Source organism: Felis catus, chromosome B1 (assembly GCF_018350175.1).
Source record: "Felis catus isolate Fca126 chromosome B1, F.catus_Fca126_mat1.0, whole genome shotgun sequence".
Taxonomy (NCBI): Eukaryota; Metazoa; Chordata; class Mammalia; order Carnivora; family Felidae; genus Felis; species Felis catus.
This window is the reverse complement of record NC_058371.1, coordinates 138,147,401-138,170,933: the sequence shown is the minus strand read 5'-3', so window position 1 is coordinate 138,170,933 and position 23,533 is coordinate 138,147,401. Positions and strand designations below refer to the sequence as shown.

Genomic DNA, 23,533 nt, shown 5'->3' with positions numbered 1-23,533 from the left:
AACTAAATACAAAAAGCAGATATTAACAGACATAAAGAGAGAAAATGATGGCAATAATAATACAATAGGGGACTTTAACAGTCCACTTACATCAATGGATAGATTATCCAGAGAGAAAATCAGTAAGGAAACAATGTATTTGAATGACCCATTGGACCAGATGGACATAATGATATATACAGAACATTCTATCCAAAACAACAGAATACACATTCTTTCCAAGAGTACCTGGAAAAGTCTCCAGAATAGATCATGTATTAGGCCATAAAACAAGCCTCAATAAATTTAAGAAGACTAAAATAATACTATGCCATTTTTTTTCTGAACACAATGGTATTAAACTATAAATAAATCACAAGAACAAAATTGGAAAACCTTGCATAGCCAAAGCAATCCTAAGAAAGAAGAACAAAGCTGAAGATACCACAATTCCAGATTTGAAGATACACTACAAAGCTGTTGTAATCAAAACGGAATTGTACTGGCACAAAAATAGACACCGATCAATAGAACAAACCAGAGACCCCAGAAATAACCCCACATTTACATGGTCAATTAATCTATGACAAAGGAGGCAAGAATATACAATGGGGAGAAGACAGTCTCTTTAGTAAATGGTGCTGAGAAAACTGGGCAGCTCACTGTAAAGGAATGAAACTGAACTACTTGTTAACACCATACACAAAAATAAACTCAAAATTGATAAAAGACCTAAATGTGAGACATGAAACCATAAAAACCCTAGAAGAAAACAGAGGCAGTAATTTCTCTGACATCAGTCATAGCAGTATTTTTCTAGATATATTTCCTGAAGCAAGGGAAACAAAAGCAAAAATAAACTATTGGGTGTCTCTGTCTCTCTGTCTCTCTAGATATAGATATAGATATAGATATAGATATAGATATAGATATAGATATAGATATAGATATAGATATAGAGATATAGATATAGATGTAGATAGATATATACACACACAGACATACATATATACACACACACAAAGCTTTTGCACAGCAAAGAAAACTATCAATAAAACACAAAGGCAACCTACTGCATGAGAGAAGATATTTGCAAGTGATAAACGATATATCTGATAAGGGGTTAATATCCAAAATATATAAAGGACTTCTACAACTCAACACCAAAAAAGCAAACAACTTGATTTGAAAATGGGCAGAGGATGTGAATAGACATTTTTTCCAAAGAAGACACACAGATGGCCAACAAACAACCTGAAAAGATGCTCAACATCACGAATCATCAGGGAAATGCAAGTCAAAACCACAATGAAATATCACCTCATACCTGTTAGGATAGCTACAATCAAAATAAGAAAAAAATAACAAATGTTAGGATGTGGACATGAAGAAACCCTGGTATACTGTTGGTGGGAATGGAAGCTGGTGCAGCCACTATGGAACATGGTATGAAGGTACCTCAAAAATTTAAAAATAGAAATACCATATCATCCAATAATTCCACAATTGGGTATTTGCCCAGGGAAAATCAAAACACTAATTCAAAAAGATACATGCACCCTTATGTTTATTTCAGTGTTATTTATAGTAGCCAAGACATGGAAGCATCCTAAGTGTCCATCAACAGATGAATGGATAAAGAAGATGTGGTGTATATACACGATAGAATATTACTGAGCCATAAAAAAAAGGATGAGATTGTACTATTTGCAACAACATGAATGGACCTAGAGGGTATAATGCTAAGTGAAATAAGTCAGACTGAGAATGACAAATACCATATGATTCCATTCATAAATGGAATCTTAAAACATGAATAAACAAACAAAAAGCAAAATCAGAACTAAAAATACAGAGAACTAATGGTTACCAGAGGTGAGGGTTGGACAAAATTGGTTAAAGAGAGAGGGAGGTATAGGCATCCAGTTATGGAATGAGTAAGTCATGGGAATAAAAAGCAGAGCATAAGGAATATAGTCAATAATAGTGTAGTAGCAATGTAATGGGACAGATGGTAGCTATATTTGTGGTGAGCACAGCATAATGTATAAACTTATCAAATCACTAAATTGTACACCTGAAACTAATATAACATAGTGTGTCAACTATGCTCAAATTTAAAAAAAATCACTCAAATGGGCAAAACATACTAAGCTGTTAATGCCAAATCTCTGCATAGAGATTGTCTATGAATGAAATTTATATATTTTAATTTTTCCTTCTGAAATCCTACCTAAAGCATTTCTGAAAGATGGAAGATTTTAATTTATGTAAATTTAAATACCTTCTTTTTGTTAACCTAAAATAAAAGGCCACTTAGAGAAAGCTATGGACACAAAATCAAAGTTTTGACTTCAGAACTGTCTGACACAAGGGTATCTAGATCAATTCTGAGTTGAAGTGCCATGAATTTTTCAGAGCTCATATTCCCTTCAATTACAAGAAGAAATTGCATTGGGGCACCTCAGCGGCTCAGTCAGTTAAGTGTCCGACTCTTGATTTCAGCCCAGGTCATGATCTCCCGGTCATGAGATCGAGTCCCATATTGGGCTTCACGTTAACAGCGTGGAGCCTGCTTGGGATTCTCTCTCTCCCCCTTCTCCGCCCCTGCTCCCTCCTCTATCTCTCTCAAAATGAATAAACATTAAAAGGAGAGAGAGAGAGAGAGAAGAAATTGCATTGCACTTGGATTGCCTTATGGACCCTTTGTGACATTTCCTGGTATAACCTCACCTAGTCTCCTCCTACTACCAAGTTTAAGCTCATTAGCTCTCCTTGTAGACAGACTGTCATTCTGAAACACTGGATTGAATTCAGGTTAGAAAAGCCCATTAAAGGACCAGCTTGAAGAAATACCACAGGAGGATTGGGTAGTGACCATATATAATATTTAATAAGGAGAGCTGTACTCAGAGGCATTATTATTTTTCATTTGCTCCAGATATATATGGCAGATGCTTTGAGCAATCCAGCTCAGGCCTCACTCCCACAGAATTTATACAAATATCATTTGCTCTTCGATAAAAGGGATTCTTAGAACTGCTGGCCTACACCACCCTTGAAGCCAACTCTTTTGAGTTGGAGATACGAGGCTTAAACTTAAGTAAGTCTGAGTATACATTGTGTCTTTGGAATGTCTCAGGGTATTGGAAAATTAAGGAAGAGAAGACAGGAATGAAGGAGACCTTTGACCTGAGTCACAGGACAATGAGACACAGAGGGACTACAAGCTTTGGTTAGACTTAGATTGCTCTTCACCAAGGCAAGGGAAAAGAATAGGAACAAAATGAAAAGTGAAATGACTCCAATACCCATTTAATAAATGCCATCACATTAAAAACCCACGACACTCTTCCCGAGCCTCAGCCTAAGGCTCCTATTTTCCAAATACCATTCAGTATAACCCAAGTTCAGGAGGGGGGAAAGAAAGCACTGGACAGCCCGTCCCCTGGAGCTCATGGCAATAGAATTTGACCTACATTGCTGAAATGCCTGGTTTGTCCTTCCGGGTTTTTTAAGGATACAATTCACAAATGAGATAACTGTAAAGGTTACTGTCAGTGTGTCTGACACACAGTTACTGATCCTTTGAACAATATTCAACTGAAAAACTTCCCTCTTTCTAGAAAAGTAAAATAGCATTTTTAAAAACCAAAACATAGAAATGCGAATTCAGGTGTCTTTTATTTTTAATTTTGTTTTTCTGGAAAAAATAGTAGGCTCTCCTAGAGTCCCCCATTGTTGTGAGTCTGTAGAGATTATCTCCATCTCTTTTAAATTTATCTTGCTTATGGGGCGCCTGGGTGGCACAGTCGGTTAAGCGTCCGACTTCAGCCAGGTCACGATCTCGCGGTCTGTGAGTTCGAGCCCCGCGTTGGGCTCTGGGCTGATGGCTCAGAGCCTGGAGCCTGTTTCCGATTCTGTGTCTCCCTCTCTCTCTGCCCCTCCCCCGTTCATACTTTGTCTCTCTCTGTCCCAAAAATAAATAAACGTTGATAAATTCATCTTGCTTGTTTTGTCATTTTTTATTTGGGCTGCATCTTCCAGAAAGCCACTTGGTATTTTTCATAGGCCATGGAAAGATAACACAGATGAAAGATAATATGGGCTCCACTTCAGGGATTCTGATTTCCTTCCCATCTCCTGTCAGGACCTTCAAGGGGAATTGCCACTACCAGAAAGCGGTGACTTTCAATTTCCCTTAAGCTAGATTCAGTGTTCAGATCCTCGCGGCTACGTAAAAGGCCCAAATGACTCTCTGATGCCTGTGGGAACACATGAGCAGACAGAATTTTAACTCTTGGGTGCTCATCTTCTGGTTTTTACTTAACTTGCCCAAATCTAGCTGCTTCATTAAAAATTTCTCTGTACTGTTGTTACATAGTGTGTCTCTCTTTCCTTATATTCTCCCAAGTGGGGCGTAAATCATTCTCAGGGACTCTAGAGGCTCCATGCATGAAATACACAGCCAGGAACAGGAAGGACACTTGAGAAAATACACAAGTTGAAGCAGGTACTCAAAGACAATTGAGCAAAGGCTGTGAGTCATTTTGGGGAAGAAAAGAAAAAAGAAAAATTGATCCAGCAATCACACGCCTTGGTATTTACCCAAATGAATGAAAGACGTATGTTCACGTAAAAACCCACACATGAATATTTATAGACGCTTTATTCATAATTGCCAAACCTTGGAAGCAACCAAGATGTCCTTCAGTAGGTGAGTGGATAAACGAACTGTGGTACATCCAGACAATAGACTACTGTTCAGCACTAGAATGAAATAAGCTACCAAGCTGTGAAAAGACATGGAAGAACATTAAATGCGTATTATAAAGTGAAAGAAGCCAGCCTGAAAAGGCTACGTATTGTATGATTCCAACAATATGATATTCTGGAAAGGGCAAAACAGTGGAGACTAAAAAGATCAGCGGCTGCCAGAGGCTGGGGATGGAGACCAGAACAGGTGAAGCACAGAGGACTTTTAGGGCAGGGAAACTATTCTGTAGAACGCTATAATGGCAGATACACGTCATACACTTTTTGAAATGCATAGAATGTACAACACCAAGAGTGAACCCTAATGTACACTATGGGCATTGGGTGATAATGAAGCATCACTGTGGGGTCATCCATCATAACAAATGTACCATGCTGTGTGTGAGGGGTGGGGATTGAATGGAGGGCACAGAAGGGCAAAAGAACACTGCTGATGGAGCATAAAGATAGAATTAGAAAATGAAAATAATACCACAGGAAATGTTCAAGAGTCTTTTTTAGTCTTTTCCAGGAAAACCTAAAAGCTACTTCTCCAGGGACCCGAGACTAACACAGGGCTCCATTATTGTCCATAACATGGTTTACTTAAATATACTCAGGTTTACTCAGATATAAACATTTAGAAAACTCTCAGACACTAGACACCATAGAGAAGGAGGTAGAGGAAAGGTGCAAATACTAACAAAACACAATTTTTGTTTGGAGGAAAGTAATAGTTCTGTGGGAAGGATGGACTTTATGCTCATAAATAAGGAGGCGGGTGGGGAATGGGGTGGGAGGAAGAGATGATCATGGGCTGAGTAACAAACTGCCAACCTCGATGCTCCAAATTAGAGTACTGACTCACCACCCACTGTATACATTTGTGACCCTAGGTCATCTAATCAGTTAATATATCCTCCAGAATCCATCTTACAGGTAAACAATGTAATTTTAGAAGCAAGGATAAGATCTTTCTACCAACCCAAAATTGTTCCCTCCTTGCTAATGCCAGAAAATTCTACCCCTTCAACTCCATTTCATTAGTTCTATCACCTATTAAAATGCAAATACTCTTAGGAGAGATTAGACTTTAAACCACATAATTCAAGTGTAACTTACTGTGAATTTATTTATCAGATCTGCAGATATGGTTTTAATAGAAAAAAGGATATATGTAGTACACTCAAGATCCCTGAACACCAGAGAAATGTTTGGGCAGGAGACAAAATATTTAAAACACTCTGTTAACCTTAGGCTTTGGCAGTTCAATTTTCTTTCTGATTAAAATCGAATGAAAACAGTGCAACCACGGAATGTTTGCAAAGCAACCAGAACATTGATTGTATGCTATTTCTATTACTAATATTGTTATTAATCTTGAAAAGATAATTGGGGAGTAGGTAAGTAAGTTTTGTGGGAAAGAGACAGAAGAGTCTTCTATTTATTTCAGCCTCGCTCACTGACGTTCCACACTGGGGTAACAGAGTATTTACTTGCCGAATGAATGGCTACCATGCTAGCCTCCACGACAGCTTCGCCTTAAAATTCTGGCCAAAGCTCATATATAAAGCCCTTCCCTTAGTTCCTTAGGGATACCAGGATATATGGCACTTTTAGGCAGACAGAAAGTAAACACAGAGAGGAAATAAAGCATAAAAACAACCCAATTTTTATGGGAGAGGTTCCTGATACTATCTCAGCTGCTTCCAGGGCTCTGAGGCCTTGCCTGTTCCCAGGTCCTGTCTCCCAGTCTATCGATCATGCAAGGACAAAAGGGCCCATACAGCATCACAGCACCAGGCCTGGAGCCCTTAACTCTCCTATCCCTGCACACAAACATCGTATGACCTCCCACCAGAAGCCCAAGAGCTTTCCAGTGCTGCTGCCTCCCAGCCTCTCCCACTCAGCCCCTGAGTCTGCTCTGAGACTCACCTCTTCCCCAGTTATTGAACGACTGTCCTTTGGAAGAGGCAGTTGCTCTCCCTAACACCTCTCTACCACCACACAATCTCCACTGGGTACTAGTCAACTCTGTAGTAGGCCCAATAGATATTTTACCCACATGATAGCATGATAGCAAGAAAGATACACCCATATACACCTGTCAAAAACAAGGAGTGAGAATAAGCATCTGGGTTGATGCATCACATGCCCCCGCCGCCCCCCCCCGCCCGCCCCAGATTGGAAGAAACAGTCTCTAGGGCAGGGTCTGTTCTCTGTTTATATCACTCCTGGATACCACTCCTAGATAATGTTTGGTGCAATTAGGTACCCAATGAATAACTGTTGTGTCAAAGAATGAATAAATAAATTCAGTGATTTCCCCCACCTCTTAAAATCTGAATTGAAAGACTAATTCAGTGCCTTGTTGCACCCCTAATAAATTCTGATTTTTAAGGACATCATCAATAAAGCCTCCATTGATCAAGCTCCAGTATTAAATTCTCTCTGCTGTTCAATTTCTGGCATAAACACTTAGACATGCTAACCTGGAGCGATAATCAACTAAATGAACAACTCACTGTAGATGGGATCGCCCCAAGGCCAAGAGCAATCCTTTCAAAACTGCACATAGAGTCACTGAGGCAAAATGAGGTCCCTCTACTCAAAACAAGAGAAATGCCATATTTAGCAAGAGCTAATATTAGGAACCTACTATGTACTAAAAATACAATAAGCACATCATTTATATTATTTAATCCCCTAGAACAACCCCAGAAGTTGGGAATTATAATTCTCATTTTGTAGATTTTTTTTTCAAACATTTATTTATTTTTGAGAAAGAGACAGAGTGCAAGCAGGGGAGGGGCAGAGAGCGAGAGGGAGAGACAGAATCCCAAGCAGGCTCCGTCCGCACTCTCTGTGCAGAGCCTGACATGGGGCTCAGACCCATGAACCATGAGATCGTGACCTGAGCTGAAGTTGGACGTTTAACTGACTGAGCCACCCAGGCGCCCCTCATTTTGTAGATTTTAAAAATAAGACTTGGAGTGTTTTTGCCCATGGGTACTTGTACAAGAACTTAAAAAGCATAAATTTTGGAGCCAGGTTGGCTAGGTTTAATTTCTGACTGGCCTCATTCTAGATGGGTGTCTTAGTACATTCAGGTGGCTATAACAAAATATCACAGGCTGGGTAGCTTATGAACAACAGAAATTTATTTCTCATGGTTCTGGAGGCTGGAAGCTTGACATCAAGGTGCCCGTGTGCTCACATCTCACTGTGTTGCACACATCTCGCTGTGAGGAGGGGCTAAGGAAGCTCTATGGGGTCTCTTCTATAAGAGCATTAATCCTACTCATGAGGGCAGAGCCCTCATGACCCATGCACTTCCCAAAGGTCCCCATCCTAATATCATCACCTAATATCATCAAATTCCGATTTGAATCTGAGGGGGGCACAAATACTCAGAGCATAACACCGGGCAAACAGAGCTTAACACATCTCTGCCTCTGTTTCCTCATCTACGAAAAGGAACTAATAATGGTACCAGTTGCTAAATTATTATCTCTCATCTCCAAACCCTTCTTTCTGTAACCTGGTTTGTGATCTAGGCCTGGGGCTCTGAGAAACACATTCCTGCACAGTCAGCTGGCTTCTTGTTAGTTCTGCCAGTGAGAAGCACTAGAGGGGGTGCAGAGGGGGAGAAGCGAGAAGGAACTTGCTCCCTCAGCTGTGCTTCCTCTGGGCCTCACACCAGCAGCATTATCCTTCTGTGCTTCCTGCACAGCCACTGAGTCCAGTCTGGCCACATGTGCAGACTCACAGCATGCTGGCCAGCACCCGCTCCTCAGAGGTCTGAACCTCAACTCTGTGGGGCCCTTCCTCTAAAGATCTAAGAAGTTTTCATAATCCCATCTCTTCGCCTTATTCGCTCCACCCTGGGTATGATACCGGCTTCCTGGAATTGCTCACCACCCCCACCCCTATAGTCGTCTTTTTGTTTATTTAAACTTTTTTAATGTGTATTCATTTTTTAGAGAGAGGGAGAAAGACAGAGCACGAGCAGGGTGGGGCAGAGAGATTGGGAGACACAGAATCCGAAGCAGGCTCCGGGCTCTGAGCTGTCAGCCCAGAGCCCGACGCAGGGCTCAAACTCACAAACTGTGAGATCATGACCTGAACCAAAGTCAGACACTTAACCAACTGAGCCACCCAGACACTCCTTTGTTAATTTATTTAAATTCAAGTCAAGGGCAAAAATGCTCTATGCCATGTAGTAATGGTTTCAGGAGTAGAACCCAGTGATTCATCACTTACATATAACACCCAGTGCCCCTCCCAACAAGTGCCCTCCTTAACGCCCATCACCCATTTAGCCCATCTCCCCACCCACCTCCCCTCCAGCAACCCTCAGTCTGTTCTCTATATTTAAGAGTCTCCTATGATTTGTCTCCCTTTCTGTTTTTCTCTTATTTTTCTTTCCTTCCCCTATGTTTTGTACTCTTCCATTACCTAGTTAACAACTTTACAACCGGGTAACAGTTCTTCATATTAAATTTTCTCTGTTCAAATTACTGGTGTAATTTCATTCTGCCAACAGACCCTGGGGATACAAGAACACCTATGTCAGAGGGCTGTAGAGAGTATTAAATAAGTTGATCATTGGAAAGTGCTCAGAACTGTACCTGGAGCACAGTGTTTGCTCCATCAGTGTTAGCTGTTATTAGCAGGTAAGTGTTGAGGCTGGGCTGGAACCCCTGTCTGCCTGTCTTCTTCCCAAGCAACATGATGTTCTGCTAATAAAAACAGTTACTATGTACTTAGGCACGGGGTTTAGTGCTTTCACAGATGTTACCTCTTTTAATCTCCTTAAGCACCTCTTAGATGCTTTGCATTCTTGAAGTGTTTTTTCTCTAACAATTAACATCAAGAAAGGTATTCTGAGTTAACTCATCCATTATCCTCAAAGGTTCAGCAAGTACTCCAACAAGTTCAAACATCGACATTAGAATAATAATTTTTTAACATGGACTTCTCCAAATTCTAATAAATCTATTTATATCATCGCCCTATGTATCACCAGGAATTAACATAATTTAAATATATGTAAATGTGTATGTCTGTGTGTCTGAGGATTAAGATTTAGGAATTTCAAATTTTCTATTGTTTTGATCTAAAGTATCAATGAAAGAATATTAGGATTTTTATTTTTTTTTCAACGTTTATTTATTTTTGGGACAGAGAGAGACAGAGCATGAACAGGGGAGGGGCAGAGAGAGAGGGAGACACAGAATCGGAAACAGGCTCCAGGCTCTGAGCCATCAGCCCAGAGCCTGACGCGGGGCTTGAACTCACGGACCGCGAGATCATGACCTGGCTGAAGTCGGACGCTTAACCGACTGCGCCACCCAGGCGCCCCAGGATTTTTAAAATTAAATGCCTATTTTGTGCTAGGCACTAGGATATAAGGTTTTCACATATGTTATCTCATTTTATCCTTAGAATATACTACACTAGTAGGTACAATCGTCTTCTTTGTACAAATGTGTCCAAGGTCACATAGCTAATAAAGTAACAGAACCAGGGATTGAAAGCAATTCTTTCTAACTCAGAGCTCATGTTTTAGCCAATTCGCCACAGGTCATAGGTGAGGGTCATTCTCCATAGTAGATCCTGAGAGAATAAAGTTTAGTGGACACATGAACTGAGATAGAAACAAATTCCTTCACTGCCAAGGGCTTAAAAAACACGAGAACTGAATCTGGCACATTATCTTCTGACCTTGCTTTCAGAATTGCTTGTAAGCCATGAGAAATTCTCAGCTTCTGTCACTGGGTTTCCAGAATCTCTCTTGTTCCATTTCATTTCAAGGATTTCTTCTCCCATTTCAGGTTTGCTATTGTAGAAGCAAAGTAAGTGAAAATTCCAAAATACCTTGTTTCTGGGAGTATCCTTACCTTCAAAAAAGAAATCATTCTCTTTTAAAAAAAATAAATAAAAGCATCCACCAAAATAATTATTTTTTACAGAATGATGCAGAGGGGGAAAAAAACATACCTTTTGCTTCGTGCTTGATTTCAGGCCGACTCGGGAGTGACTTTTGGACTAGAGGAAAAATGAGAAAGAAATCTATGAAGCACACAGTGAAACAGCAGGACTTATTCTGAAGTCATTTCTTTTAGAAGGTATAAGTTTTAAGTTAAAATCCTCTTCCCTATCCTTCCCTCATAGACTCTAGAAATCTAAGAACGGAAGCACAGCATAGAGTCCCATGTTGAATTTTAGTCCCATGTTGAACAGAAGACTGTGGAAGGTCTGGAGCTGAGAATGTGAAGGTGTACCTACGCTTTGTCAGTGCCTTGCTCATAGCGACTGATTCAGCATCTTTCCTAGAGGACGCTGCAGAAACCACAAAGTGCAGCATGTGAGGAAATAACCCCAGCTGTAATAAGGCAAAAGGAAAAAGGCGGTGGGGGGGGGGGGATGAATAAAAGAAGAGGTGTGAAAGAAAGATGAGGAGGGGAAGGGCACAAATGCTCTGTAAAATGGAAAAGGACAAAACAGGAGCAGAATGAGGAAAATAGTACATTGATGCCAAGATTTCCAAGTGCATTTCTATAGGGCAGAATTTACTCTCTGCTAATTTAAACACATTTTCATTACATTGAAACAAAACTCTCACAAACATTAGTTCTTAGAGAAGACTTTTTGTTTTCCAGTTGGTTCATGATTATCTAATCTTATTTGGAATTAGGAAAGGTAAAACAAGCATTAATCTATGCATGAGAATACTTTGGTATGGAATACCAATAGGATTTTTCTCCCAATGAGAAAAAAGCAAAAGTCAACCTTACTATGTTTAGCATTCAGATAGTGAATATATTTGGCTCTAAGTGCACCATGAATCAAAGTTAACTCTAAACCAATTACCACAATATAGCTAGAAAAATGTCTAATTTGGTAGTCCTCACACTGTTGGATCTCAGGATCCCTTCACATTCTTAAAAATTATTGGGGCTCCCAAAGAGCCTTTGTTTATTGGGTTATATGCATAGGTAGTCACTGTATTAGAAATTGGAACTGAGAATTTTTTTTAAATATGTATTTATCAGTTTGTTTTAAAACAGCAATGAAAAACCCATTACATGTTAAATAAATAAAATTTATTTATGTATTTTGTGTCTATCCCTAAATACAAAAACAATTAGTCAGAAAATGGCATGTCTTTATATTTTTGCAAATCTGTAATGTTTAGCTTAAATAGAAGACAGCTAGATCCTCATATTTGCTTCTGCATTTAATCTACTTTGATAAGAATATATTTTTGGTTGCATTAAATAAAGAAACTTCAGCCTCACTCAGATATGTGGTTGAAAAAGGAAAGAGCATTTATAATAATCCATTCAGATAGTAGTGAATATTCTTCTCTGATAATATGCAAAAACTTAACAATTATAGTTTCTTAAAGGTTGGTTGCAATGAGAATCTGAAATCATATAACGAACTGCTACATAAGAATTTGCTGGTCTATCTTGCACTTTTTTTTTTAATGTTTATTTATTTTTGATAGAGAGAGACAGAGTGCAAGCGGGGGAGGGGCAGAGAGAGAGGGAGACACAGAATCCAAAGCAGGCGCCAAGCTCCGAGTTGACAGCAGAGTCCGACGGAGAGCTCAAACCCACGAACCCCGAGATCACGACCTGAGCCAAAGGAGGATGCTTAACCGCCTGAGCCACCCATGTGCCCCTATCTTGAACCCACACATAGATCTTTCACCCACACATGATTTTGTAGCATCATGTATTATTTCATTTGGAAAAGAGTGGTTCCATGAATTATGTAGGTTTCCCAAATATTGACACATTTCATTACGTAATATGAAAGAAATCACATTTGTTAATCACCAACCTCAGTAGAAAATCTTCAAATGTTGGTAAGCTATCAAGCTCACAGTAACAGATACAAGTGTTCCAAAATTCCAATTTTCACTTGAAAGCTTGAATTCTATCATGGGCAACAAACACTGTCAGTCGCTTTTCATGAAGTGACAGGCTCACTTCATTCATTTCTGTGAACACGTCTGCCAGCCACACGAGTCTGAATATAACCAGAGTTCATCACTCGTTCTTTGAAGTTAAAATGGTGTTTCATGAAAAAAAGAGGCTACTTTGGCTCACAATTCAATCATACCAATGCTTTTCTTCAAAACAGCCACTGAAAGTTGTATGCAGCAGAGTACTTTTATGCATACCTCCCATTTTGTCACCTATCATCCTAAAAACAGGTAGACTCAAAGGCTGAAATATAGCAAACCTAATAATTTTTACTATTTCAACAAGGGCATTTTTAAGTGAAACTGACATTTTATTTCCTGCAATGCAAATGCATTGTGGTGAAATTATATAATGACTACGACTACTAGTACAGCTTTGGTGCTACTGCCTCAATTCATGTGGAAGCACCAGCAGTTCTGGTCAGCCCTGCTCTTGCACAATCAGTGCAGATGTCATCCAGTTTAACAAAAAAAAAAAAAAAAAAAGGAAAGATCTTAATATTACTTATGAGGAGAGTTTGGCTTCTCAGATTTCCTTTGAGAACCACCATTCTTAGTCATTTAAGCAGTTGAGTCTAAGTAATTAGACTCTCCCACACTCAAAGAAATGGAGCTTAGGAAGAACAGAGCCAATGAAAATCAAGGTCTCATTGTCCCTTCCTCCTTCCTGCTGTCTTAGAGGAGAGAGAAAAAGAGACCAACCAGGAGTAAGCATCCCTTCAATAGACAGAAGCCAGAATGGGGAGGGAACCCGATCATAAATCTGCAGTGTTCATCTTGCACTTACTTACACAGCGGTTTGAAATCTAGACTATTATGGGGTGAGTTGCTTCCCCCCAAATTCATTTGTGGAAGTCCTAACTCTCAATGCCTTAGAATGTGACTGTATTTGGAGATAGAGCCTTTAAAGAGGTAAGTCAGATAAAATGAGGTTCAGTGGGTGGGCCCTAATCCTATATGATTGATGTACTTGTAAGAATATGAGATTAAGACACAGACAACATGCACCAACAGAGGAAACCATGCAAAGACAAGGAAGACGGCCATCTGCAAGCCAAGGAGAGAGATCTCACCAGAAACCAGCCCTTGCTAACACCCTGATCTGGAACTCCTAGCCTCCAGGACTCTGAGAAAATAAATTTGTGTTCTTTAAGCCACTCTGTTTATGGTATTTTATTATGGCAGCCCAACAAACTAATATTACATAGACCCTGACAAATCCTCCTCAAAAAGTCAAGAATCTAAAATGTGGAGGTCCAGCAAAACCAAATCCTGAGTAAAAAGGGGCCATTAACACCACATTCATTGTCAACCACTTAACATCCTAAGGCAGAATGTCTGCATCAGCGGTCCTCAAACTTCAGAGTTCATAAAGATCATTTGGGGGGCTGTTAGCCATGCAATTTGCCAAACCCCAACTCCAGAAATTCCAAATCAGAAATTCTGGGTGGTCCCCAGGAATGTGCATGTTAATGAGCACCCCAGGGAATTCAAATAGATACATGGTACACAAACTACAATTTGAGGAAGACTTGCCTGCCAAGGACAGCAGTAACTTGGGATGAGAAGTAAGAAAATACAGAAACTGGCACAAATTCCCTCTCACTTTCTCTTTGAAGAATCCAAATACATGAATCTCTTTTTCCTTTCCCTTTTAAATGCCTGGTGTTAAAATTCTTAATTTGGTTGAACCAGTGGGTGGGCAAGGATAATTGAAACGGGCTGAATGTTGGTAAATTACTCAAACAAGTCCAAAAGTAGCTTTGCAACAGTTTTTCAACCTTTCCAACTTAAAAACATAAGCAAACAAATTCTGAGTTTGTTTATATTTTTAGAAATTTAGAAATTGGGTTTTTACATCATATTCTATCCATCATCCATGGGTTCAGACTTTGTACTCCATTTAGCCATGAGAATAAACCTGAGCTAAAGACAGGCTTCCATTTATAAAGGGGATTAAAAGTGATGGTTAATTTTATGTGTCAATTTGACAGGGCTAAAGGACACCCAGATAGCTGGTAAAATATTATTTCTGGGTGTATCTGTGTGGTGTTTCTGAAAGAGATTAGCATTTCATTCAGTTGACTGAGTAAAGAGATCCACCCTCACCAGTGAGGGTGTAGTAGGGGGGGGACGGTAGCTGGGGGCACATCTTCCAACCCCTTGGGCTTCTGAATGGAGCACAAAGGAGAAGGAAGGACAAATGATCTCTCTCTTTTCTTCTGCTGGGATATCCAGCTTTTCCTGTCTTCAGACACAGGCGCCATGGTTCTCAAACCTTTGGACTCCAGAACTTATACCACTGACCCCCTAGTTCTCAGGCCTTCAGACTCGAACTGAATTATATCACCAACTTTCTTTGTTTTCCAGCTCACAGATAGCAAACTGTGGGACTTTTTGGCCTCCAAAACTGCATGAGCCGAGTCTTTTAATAAATTTCTTTCTTTCTTTCTTTCTTTCTTTCTTTCTTTCTTTCTTTCTTTCTTTCTTTCTCTCTCTCTCGCTCTCGCTCTCTCTCTCTCTCTCTCTCTCTCTCTCTGTGTGTGTGTGTGTGTGTGTGTGTGTGTGTCCTACTAATTCTGTTTCTCTGGAGAACCTTGACTAATACAAAATCCAATCCAATTCCAGAGAAATAACATTTTCATTTGATATTAAATGAGTTCTTGGGTCTCTCCTGGTCAATGTCTTATCTAGACAGAATGGAGGTTGGACCTTGTAAAAGTTGACCTGCATTGTACATATCATACTATACATTCAGTCCCCCATTTACAAACCTGTAGCCTTCTAAAGATTTCTTTCATTAGTTAGGTATTAAGGACTTAGAGCTTATTTTCCCCATAGAAATAATTCTACAGGCTACAACACAAAGGCCTATTTAATGTTGAATATAACTAAGATGCTACACAATTTCAATAAAAAATAGTATACTATTTTGTAACAGTCATACAAAGCAGAAATGATCAAGTCAATTAAGAAACCATTTTGTTTTTCCCACTAACAGTATCTTCAAAAACTGAATGAATCAAAAAGCATATTTAATTTGAAGAGGATAGAGACTAAGGTAGAAATTCTGGAATTCTGAAGAGACCTTGTTAGAAATGTCAAGAAATGTTATTTACTACTAATACGTCTGATGCCCTCACCCTCCCCTCCCAAGCAGATAGTTTTGCTTTTCTTGATGCAAGTGCATCCCCAGCACTACTCTGATCTTTAGGAGCCATAGGGTCACTCAGGACTAAAAACTGGCGAAGACTAGCAGAAAAACAAAGTAGGGTGTCAGGTAGCTCCCTGTAGCAGACGACACTGAGCCCAGGCCAGCCCTCATTAGGGAATGGCTACTGCCTATTGTCACCTGTACCTCAGCTTGAAGAACACAGAAATGGGGGAAGATCATCAAAAGAGGGAAAAAATTGGGACACCTTGGTAGCTCAGTCAGTTAAGCATCTGACTTCAACTCAGGCCATGATCTCACGGTCGTGAGTTCGAGCCCCATGTCGGGCTCTGTGCTGACAGCTCAGAGCCTGGAGCCCGCTTCAGTTTCTGTGTCTCCCTCTCTCTCTGTCCCTCCCCTGCTCATGCTCCATTTGTCTCTCTCTCTCTCTCTCAAAAATAAATAAGCATTAAAAAAAAAGAAAGGAAAAAAGGAAAAAAATTTTCTCAAACACTTGAGGAAAATTAGAAAAGAGAGGATAGAGCAAGGAAGAAAAAGAAGAAACAAAATAAAGATAATAGCAGACATCAGCAAATCATGTTTTTAAGCACTTACAATGTGTTCCTGCCACACCATCCAACTTACATTGTTTTGCATGATATTCATAACATGGCTAAGAAATGAGTATAATTATGTTATTATCTCAATTTTATCAATCGGAAGACTGAGGCACAGAAAGCAAAATAATTTGCCCAAAGTCATAATGCTAGTAAGTGGTAGAACCAAGACTTGAACCTGTCTGTCTGATTCATGGTCTTAAACACTACCATTTATATGAGAGAATTGCCCAAGGAAGAATGAGCAGAGTTCAGAGTAATGAAAATCACAAAATACACAGAAACTGTATGGCATGCATAATTACTTCAAGAAGACGAAAGGATATTATGGAAAAGAGGTAGTGGATCAGAAATTGACCCAAGTCAGACTTGAGTTGGTATCAGTGGCCAACGACCCCAAGATTGTGTTTTGGAGCCAGCAAATGACAAGAAGGGAGGGAGAGAAGAGCAGCTTTGTGGTGAGGAAGGTTGGGGGAGGGTGATTATGTAACTGGTACCACAGATACAAGACACATTCACAAATTGGGTGTGCCTACCTTGGGGACCATCTGCATGGTATTTTATTGTAAACTGCAAGACATTTAAGTGAAAATAGTCTACGTACTGAGGCTTACCCTCCACCCCCACATACACACACACACACACACACACACACACACACACACACACACACACGAGGCACCAACAGGAAAAAAAAAACTTTATAAAAGAAATCCAGGATTTTCTTCTACCATCCAATTATACCAGCCTATCCTGGACTTCTGACCTTAACTCGTGTAAGTCAGTGGGAATTAAAATAGTGTGTTCTATAAAGTTACTCCAAAGTTGAAAACAGCAAGGGGTGAATGTGACTGTTTTCCAGACCCATTTATGAAAATGAGTATTCTGACATCTAAGTTCGCTGTTGTGACTGAGTACATTGTGTGCAGGACTTTAATGGAAAACAAAAGGGAATTTAAGTGATCTCTCCCAGCAGATATGACCCATTTTCCCCGCCCACATTGGAAAGGGGGCTCCTGTGCATGATTCCTCTGCTACATCTAGCAGAATTAGGAAATGTTTCGGTTTGCCCTACCCACATTAAGAATTCCATTTAAACCCCAGGATAAAACTGACAAGGGAGCACTCTTAAATATGGACTCTGGTCTGAGTTCCCTTAATTGGAGCTACAGGGTAATTTAATGGGATCACTCTGCAAATGGGGTGCTTAGCAACCCAATAACTCATGGGAGTGCTTTGCCTGCTCTCTTAGCAGGCTGTACTCCGAAGTGTCACCCCATGTTCAGAGGCTGGAACAAAGGACACCTCTGAGCTGATCTGACATTAAGAAAGCCTACTCCATGTCCTTGTCTGTGCTTGCTTCCCAGAACAACACAAGAGGGAGTGGCTGAAACGGAAAGTTTCCAGAAATAAGAACGTCTGCCACTTATGATTTGTCCAGTGTTAATGGTATAGTCAAGACTGCACAGTCTTGAAAGACGATAATGCCGTGACCTTTGGGTTGTTTTATTATTTGATCGTCTTTGGAAGAAATCACAAGGACAGTTTCATTCAAAAGGCCCAGGACATTGTGAACTGTGATTCTTTCATAAGGTAAGGAGGGATACCACCTCCTTGACTGAAGGCAAGGGGCAAGTATCTGACTCTCCCACATAAATTTAAGGAGTCTTTCCTTTTAGAGGACTATCTGTATGCATGACTGGGACAAAATTCCTCTCTGGTCACTGAGCTGCTGCTCTGATGTTGTTCTCTTTCCACACCCCGGGTCACTTGACATCTGGGGGCCCAATCCTATCTATAGGGGAGATGACTGGACGTTCTAATCTAGGAGCAATGGTGGGTCAGCATCAGTTGCCGTGGACATCTGCTGTTACCGTTTGCCCTTTCTTCTGCTAATAATACTATAACGCTGTATTAGTCAGGCTCCCAGCAGGAAACAGGGAGCGCCCTGAAGAGGGTTTAACGAAGGGATGTTATACAGAGGTGAAGACAGGATTAAGGGAAATCGGTAAAGAATGGGGCCTCACTCCAGCTAACAACAGTGGCAAATGATTATCACTGCTGGCCCCACAGGGCCCAGGGGAGGGTTTTGTGCCAGGAGTGAGAGCTGAAGATGTCAGAGAAGGCTCATTGCTGAAGCTCAGGACTGCCAGACTGCAGCCCAGCCAGCAAGGAGCCAGACAACTTAGCCCTTTACCCTCTCATCACCTGGTGCCACTGTCCATCGGCCAAACCCAAGTAGAAACCAGAGGACAAGGGAGTAAAGGTCAGTAGAGGCCAGCCTCCCTGGGAGGAGCAGAAAGAAGATGTCACAAGTGGACCTGGAGGGACTGTGGGACACCTCCAATACCAGCACTTCAGTCTTGTTAGGAGACGTCACCTCCACATCCCTTTCCCATTGTAATTAGTAAACAGTTTGCGATGATAGTACATACATATCCGTTTTTCACAGCCATCAACTTTCAATTTGTGTCAATTTCAACTCAGGCTTCCCTGATTTTACTCAGTGGGCATTAACCTGTTGCTATCATTATTTACTTTGAAGCTCAAGTTGTCCCATGTGTGGCCAGTGGGAGCCCTTTACACTGCTCCTGAGTCATTTTAACGTATGCCTCGCATTCTTTAGCCCTTCCTTGCTTTCATGCACAAAATGTTCCAGGCTCAACTTGGGTCTTCCCTGCCCCAGCCCTTCACTCAACTATTTCCCCAGGAATCCCTGGCTTCTTTTAGTGAATAATAGTATCTAGAAACATAGGTACATGGATACACACACACCACTACCGCATATACATACACATTTACATTTATATTTGTTTCTACATCTATCTATTTATCTATATCTACCTACTGATCAGAGAGTGAAAAATAAAATTTCAATCCAATCTAACAGGGTTGCATTTATTTTTCTCCCTTTCATATCTGAAACACGTTTCTCTCACAGTGAGAACCTGGCTCCCCTGTGAAAGCCCTTCACACTATGCCTGGACTTGCACACCTCTTCCCAAGCCACTCCACCCTACAGGGAGAGCCCCCTCACCCTTCTCAGGCTCTGACACCTTGTTCTGGGATATCCCCTTTCACAGGCACCCTCCTCACCCCACATGGGCTCCATGCCAGGCCTTCCATTGTGAGCACGCTCCTCGTCCTTCCTGATCTCCAACAACTTGCACTGACTACTATCCTCACCTCACACGGGCTTTGACACAAAACACTGAACAGCCCTTCTCCCAGGACGCGCTGCCAAGATCACCCTCTGCTGGAATGCTCTCCTTACCCAACATGGGCTTCATCACTCCCACGTGGGCACCCTTCTCACCCCTGCTGGGCTCGAACACCCTGCTCTGTGCCACCACAGCTTCCCACCCCTCCCCCCCAGCAAAGACTCTTAGCTTGCTCAGTCCCACTTAATGGCTTTTTGGATGGAATAGTTCAGAAGAGAGAAGAAAAAAAGGGAAAAAGAAAAGGAAAAGAAAGAGGAAGAACAGGAGGGTTAAGTTGACAGAATAGAGACCAAGCAGCATTACTGGCTGTGTTACCACCATCATGATGAACTGCCTAAGGATGATGCCAATACAGGGAAAAGCAGAGTGAAGACTCGCTAAGAGATAGATTTCCAACATCATTTGAACACCTGGGTCCAGCCACGCCTGAAGTCAGGTATACTACCAGATTTTCCATTTGTAAAGCAGTACGTTAAAATTTGTGCTCAAGCTGTGTTGACTTGCGATTTCTGTCCGTGGCAAATGGAAAAATCTCAATACGTAAAGTTACTCTAGTTGTAAATCCAATCCTTGTCTTGCGGTGCCATAATTCTAATAACTGACCAGGCTTCTGTAATATACCTAATACTAAGTGCCTATCATGTATCCAGATAAAATAACTGGATTTTCACCTTAAAAACTTGACAACATACCCACCATACTGTGAGTGAGATCACATTATTGTCTCCCTACCCTTCAAGCAGCACCTGGCCGCTAGTATGTACTCCATAAGTATTTGTTGACCCTGGCATGGGGCTACACCTTGCTTTTTATAGGTCACACTACAAACTGAAGTCATGTCCCTCAATCTGAATCTGGAACTTCATGCCCATAGAATGCTCACAGACATCCTAAAGCAAACCACCTGCTTGTATACTTGAACTGTTACACATTCTCCTGATAATCATGGTGAAAACTAACACCGTTGCACTCTTTTAAGTGCCATGGACTTTACATACGGTATCTCATTTAATCCTCGCAAGAAGCCGAAAGAATAGGTACTATAACTGTCACCCCTATATTAAAAAGAAAACCAAAGCCCAAAGAAGTTATCTGATTTTCCCAAAGGCACTCATCTAGTCAGTGTCTGTGCCAGGATTTGGACTAAGTTTGTGTTCAAAGACACCTTTCTTGTTTTCTTTACTTTATCTCTGATTTTTTGAAAGTTTTCAGTTATGGTAAAATACACATAACATAAAATTTACCATACCACCCATTTTTTTTAATTTTTTTTTCAACGTTTATTTATTTTTGGGACAGAGAGAGACAGAGCATGAACGGGGGAGGGGCAGAGAGAGAGGGAGACACAGAATCGGAAACAGGCTCCAGGCTCCGAGCCATCAGCCCAGAGCCTGACGCGGGGCTCGAACTCACGGACCGCGAGATCGTGACCTGGCTGAAGTCGGACGCTCAACCGACTGCGCCACCCAGGCGCCCCTGTACCACCCATTTTTAAGTGTACAGTTCAATAATGTTAACTGCATTCACAATATTGTTCAACCAATCTCCAGAACTTTGTCATCTTGCAAATCTGAAACTCTGCACCCATCAAACAGTTCCCCATTCCCCAACTCCCCTAGCCACTGGCAGCCACAATTTTACTTTCTGTCTCCAAATTTGACTAGTTGAGGAACTTCATGTAAGTGGAATCATACAGTATTTGTCTTTTTGTTACCACCTTATTTCATTACCATGATGTCCTCGAGGTTCATCTATGCTGTGGCACATATGAGGATTTTCTCCCTCTCTAAGGTCGAATAATAGTCCACGGTATGTACGCACCACATTTTGCTTATCCATTCATCCACTGAGAGACACTTGGATTGCTTTCAAAAGCTGCCCTTCTCAACCACTACATTTAATCATCTCCCATATGCTTTGCTATCTGCTTTCTACATTCAGAGCCTCTGCTAGGACTGCCCTGTGATCACCTGGGTTCCCTGGTCCGCCGATCTGCCTTGTTCTTTCTTCCCACAGCCAGCTGGTGCCTCTACCAGGCAACCCCCCTTAGCACCTGTTCAGCCCCGGGATAGGGGAGGGCTTTAGCTCTAGGCTCCAGTTTTTCCCTGTCTACTCTGGTTGCCGTGGCTCACTGCTCCACGCCAGCCCTCTCGTGAACCGTGTCAGCTACAGAGAACAGGATTTCTAAGGAGTGGTACTCCCTGGCATACAAATTACTTGGGAGATGAATCCTTCCTATCTCTTTTGAACATCCCTTTCAGCATGCCGCTGACTGATGCCGGGAAGCTCCGATTACTATTAATAACTCTACAGTAGAGAGGGGAAGAAGGAGCTGTGCTCAAAATAAAACAATGATGAACCCAGTGCACGAATAAGGCCGAGACAAATGATTATAATGTATTCTGGATCCGTATGTCTCCAAAGCTAATTAAGGTGTAGAATTCACACACTGAGCATTCCTTGAAAACACAGCGCCCCAAGGAAAACACTAATAAAGACCAGATATTTTTACATGATAAATTCCAAGGCAAAGGCTGTGTCTTACAGGTCTTCACTTACAGCTCTCTGAAGGCACACAGTAGGCCCTTATTCATTCATCTGACACACGTTTTCAAGTTTCTACTCTAAAATAGGCATAAGCTTAGTGCAGAGGATACACTGGTGAATCAAACAGACAAAGGCCTGCCTTCTGGAAGGAACTCAGACGAGTAAACAAGGCGTTACTATAGTGCAACGAGTCTATTTATTGATCCCTGTATTCAAGCAGTTATAAAACCAACAAAAATCCAGAAGAAGGAATTCTTTTTTCAGTTTGCAGCCCTCTATTAGCTATTTTGTACATAGAGAAAGACATGATGCAGGAGAGGCAATCATTTTATTTGCCGCCACAAAAGAGGAAGAGGATTGAGATCACTTAAAGAGCATTTAGAAATTCACTACATCTCCCCCTCAACCCACTCCCTATCCTATATCCTTGAGAGAGCTTTATTTTTTCTCTATGGTTCCAGGATCTCCTCCTTGTCTGCACCTTCATCCCACTGAACAAGAACAGCACAGCCCTCAAGCAGCAGAAGTGGTGCCTGATGGCCCTGTGGGGTCTTTTCATCTCCTCTCTTCAGGGTTCAGAGAGCCAAGATGAGAACAAGCACACAGAGAACTCTCACACTTTATCAGATGGAAGGGTCTACACATTGCCTCAAACATCCATGCACACCCACATTCTGCAAGCTTTTACTGAACCTACTATGTGCCAGATGCTGTTAGGGACACGGTGCTGGACAGAGTCAGTACAATTACTACAGGCCTCTATGTGCTATGAAGTCACCATTAAGCCCCTGCCTAAACCCCAAGCTTGTAAAATATATATCCCTTCTAGAGTTTGATAACTCTTGAAATCACTTTCTTCATGCTGGACTATGGTTCGATTTTTATGTGTTTCATTTGGTATTTATCTTATTAGATGGTTTGCACTGATTTTCCCTCCAAATTGCTACTTGGTCTTTTCAACAATATTTACAGGGGAAAAAAATCTGGCCTTTTCCACTGTTTTTATGTTATCTCTGGAATCATATAGTTAAAATTTTTTTTATGTGAAAGGGCCATGGTTTTGTGACACACTTCCCAATGCCTTTACTTCGGGATAATCCAGTTTCTTTTCCTACTGCCTCTGGGAAGGGGAGAAGGAAAGGCATATGCAAGGCTTTTTCCACTGCTAGCTCCAAGAAAGACTAGGAGCAGAGTGGTACTGGTTATAGGCATTTTTTACATATACATTATATGAAACATGCACACAGACATCAAATCAACAAAA

At 41.1% G+C, this 23,533-nt stretch overlaps 1 protein-coding gene across 3 annotated transcripts in view; it reads right to left on the bottom strand.

Moving 5' to 3' along the window:
- The window catches only part of RASGEF1B (RasGEF domain family member 1B), a 597,383-nt gene that overhangs the window by 445,681 nt on the left and 128,169 nt on the right, over positions 1-23,533 (bottom strand). For 2 of the 3 annotated variants that reach the window (XM_045056171.1, XM_023252996.2), the window contains one exon: positions 10,738-10,785. Coding sequence is in view for 2 of the 3 variants with exons in the window: in XM_023252996.2 (XP_023108764.1) it covers positions 10,738-10,785 (48 nt within the window). In the remaining variant the exon portion in view is untranslated. Of the gene's footprint in view, positions 1-10,461; positions 10,577-10,737; positions 10,786-23,533 lie in introns of all 3 variants that reach the window. The other variant, XM_019829321.3, reaches the window with a different exon arrangement.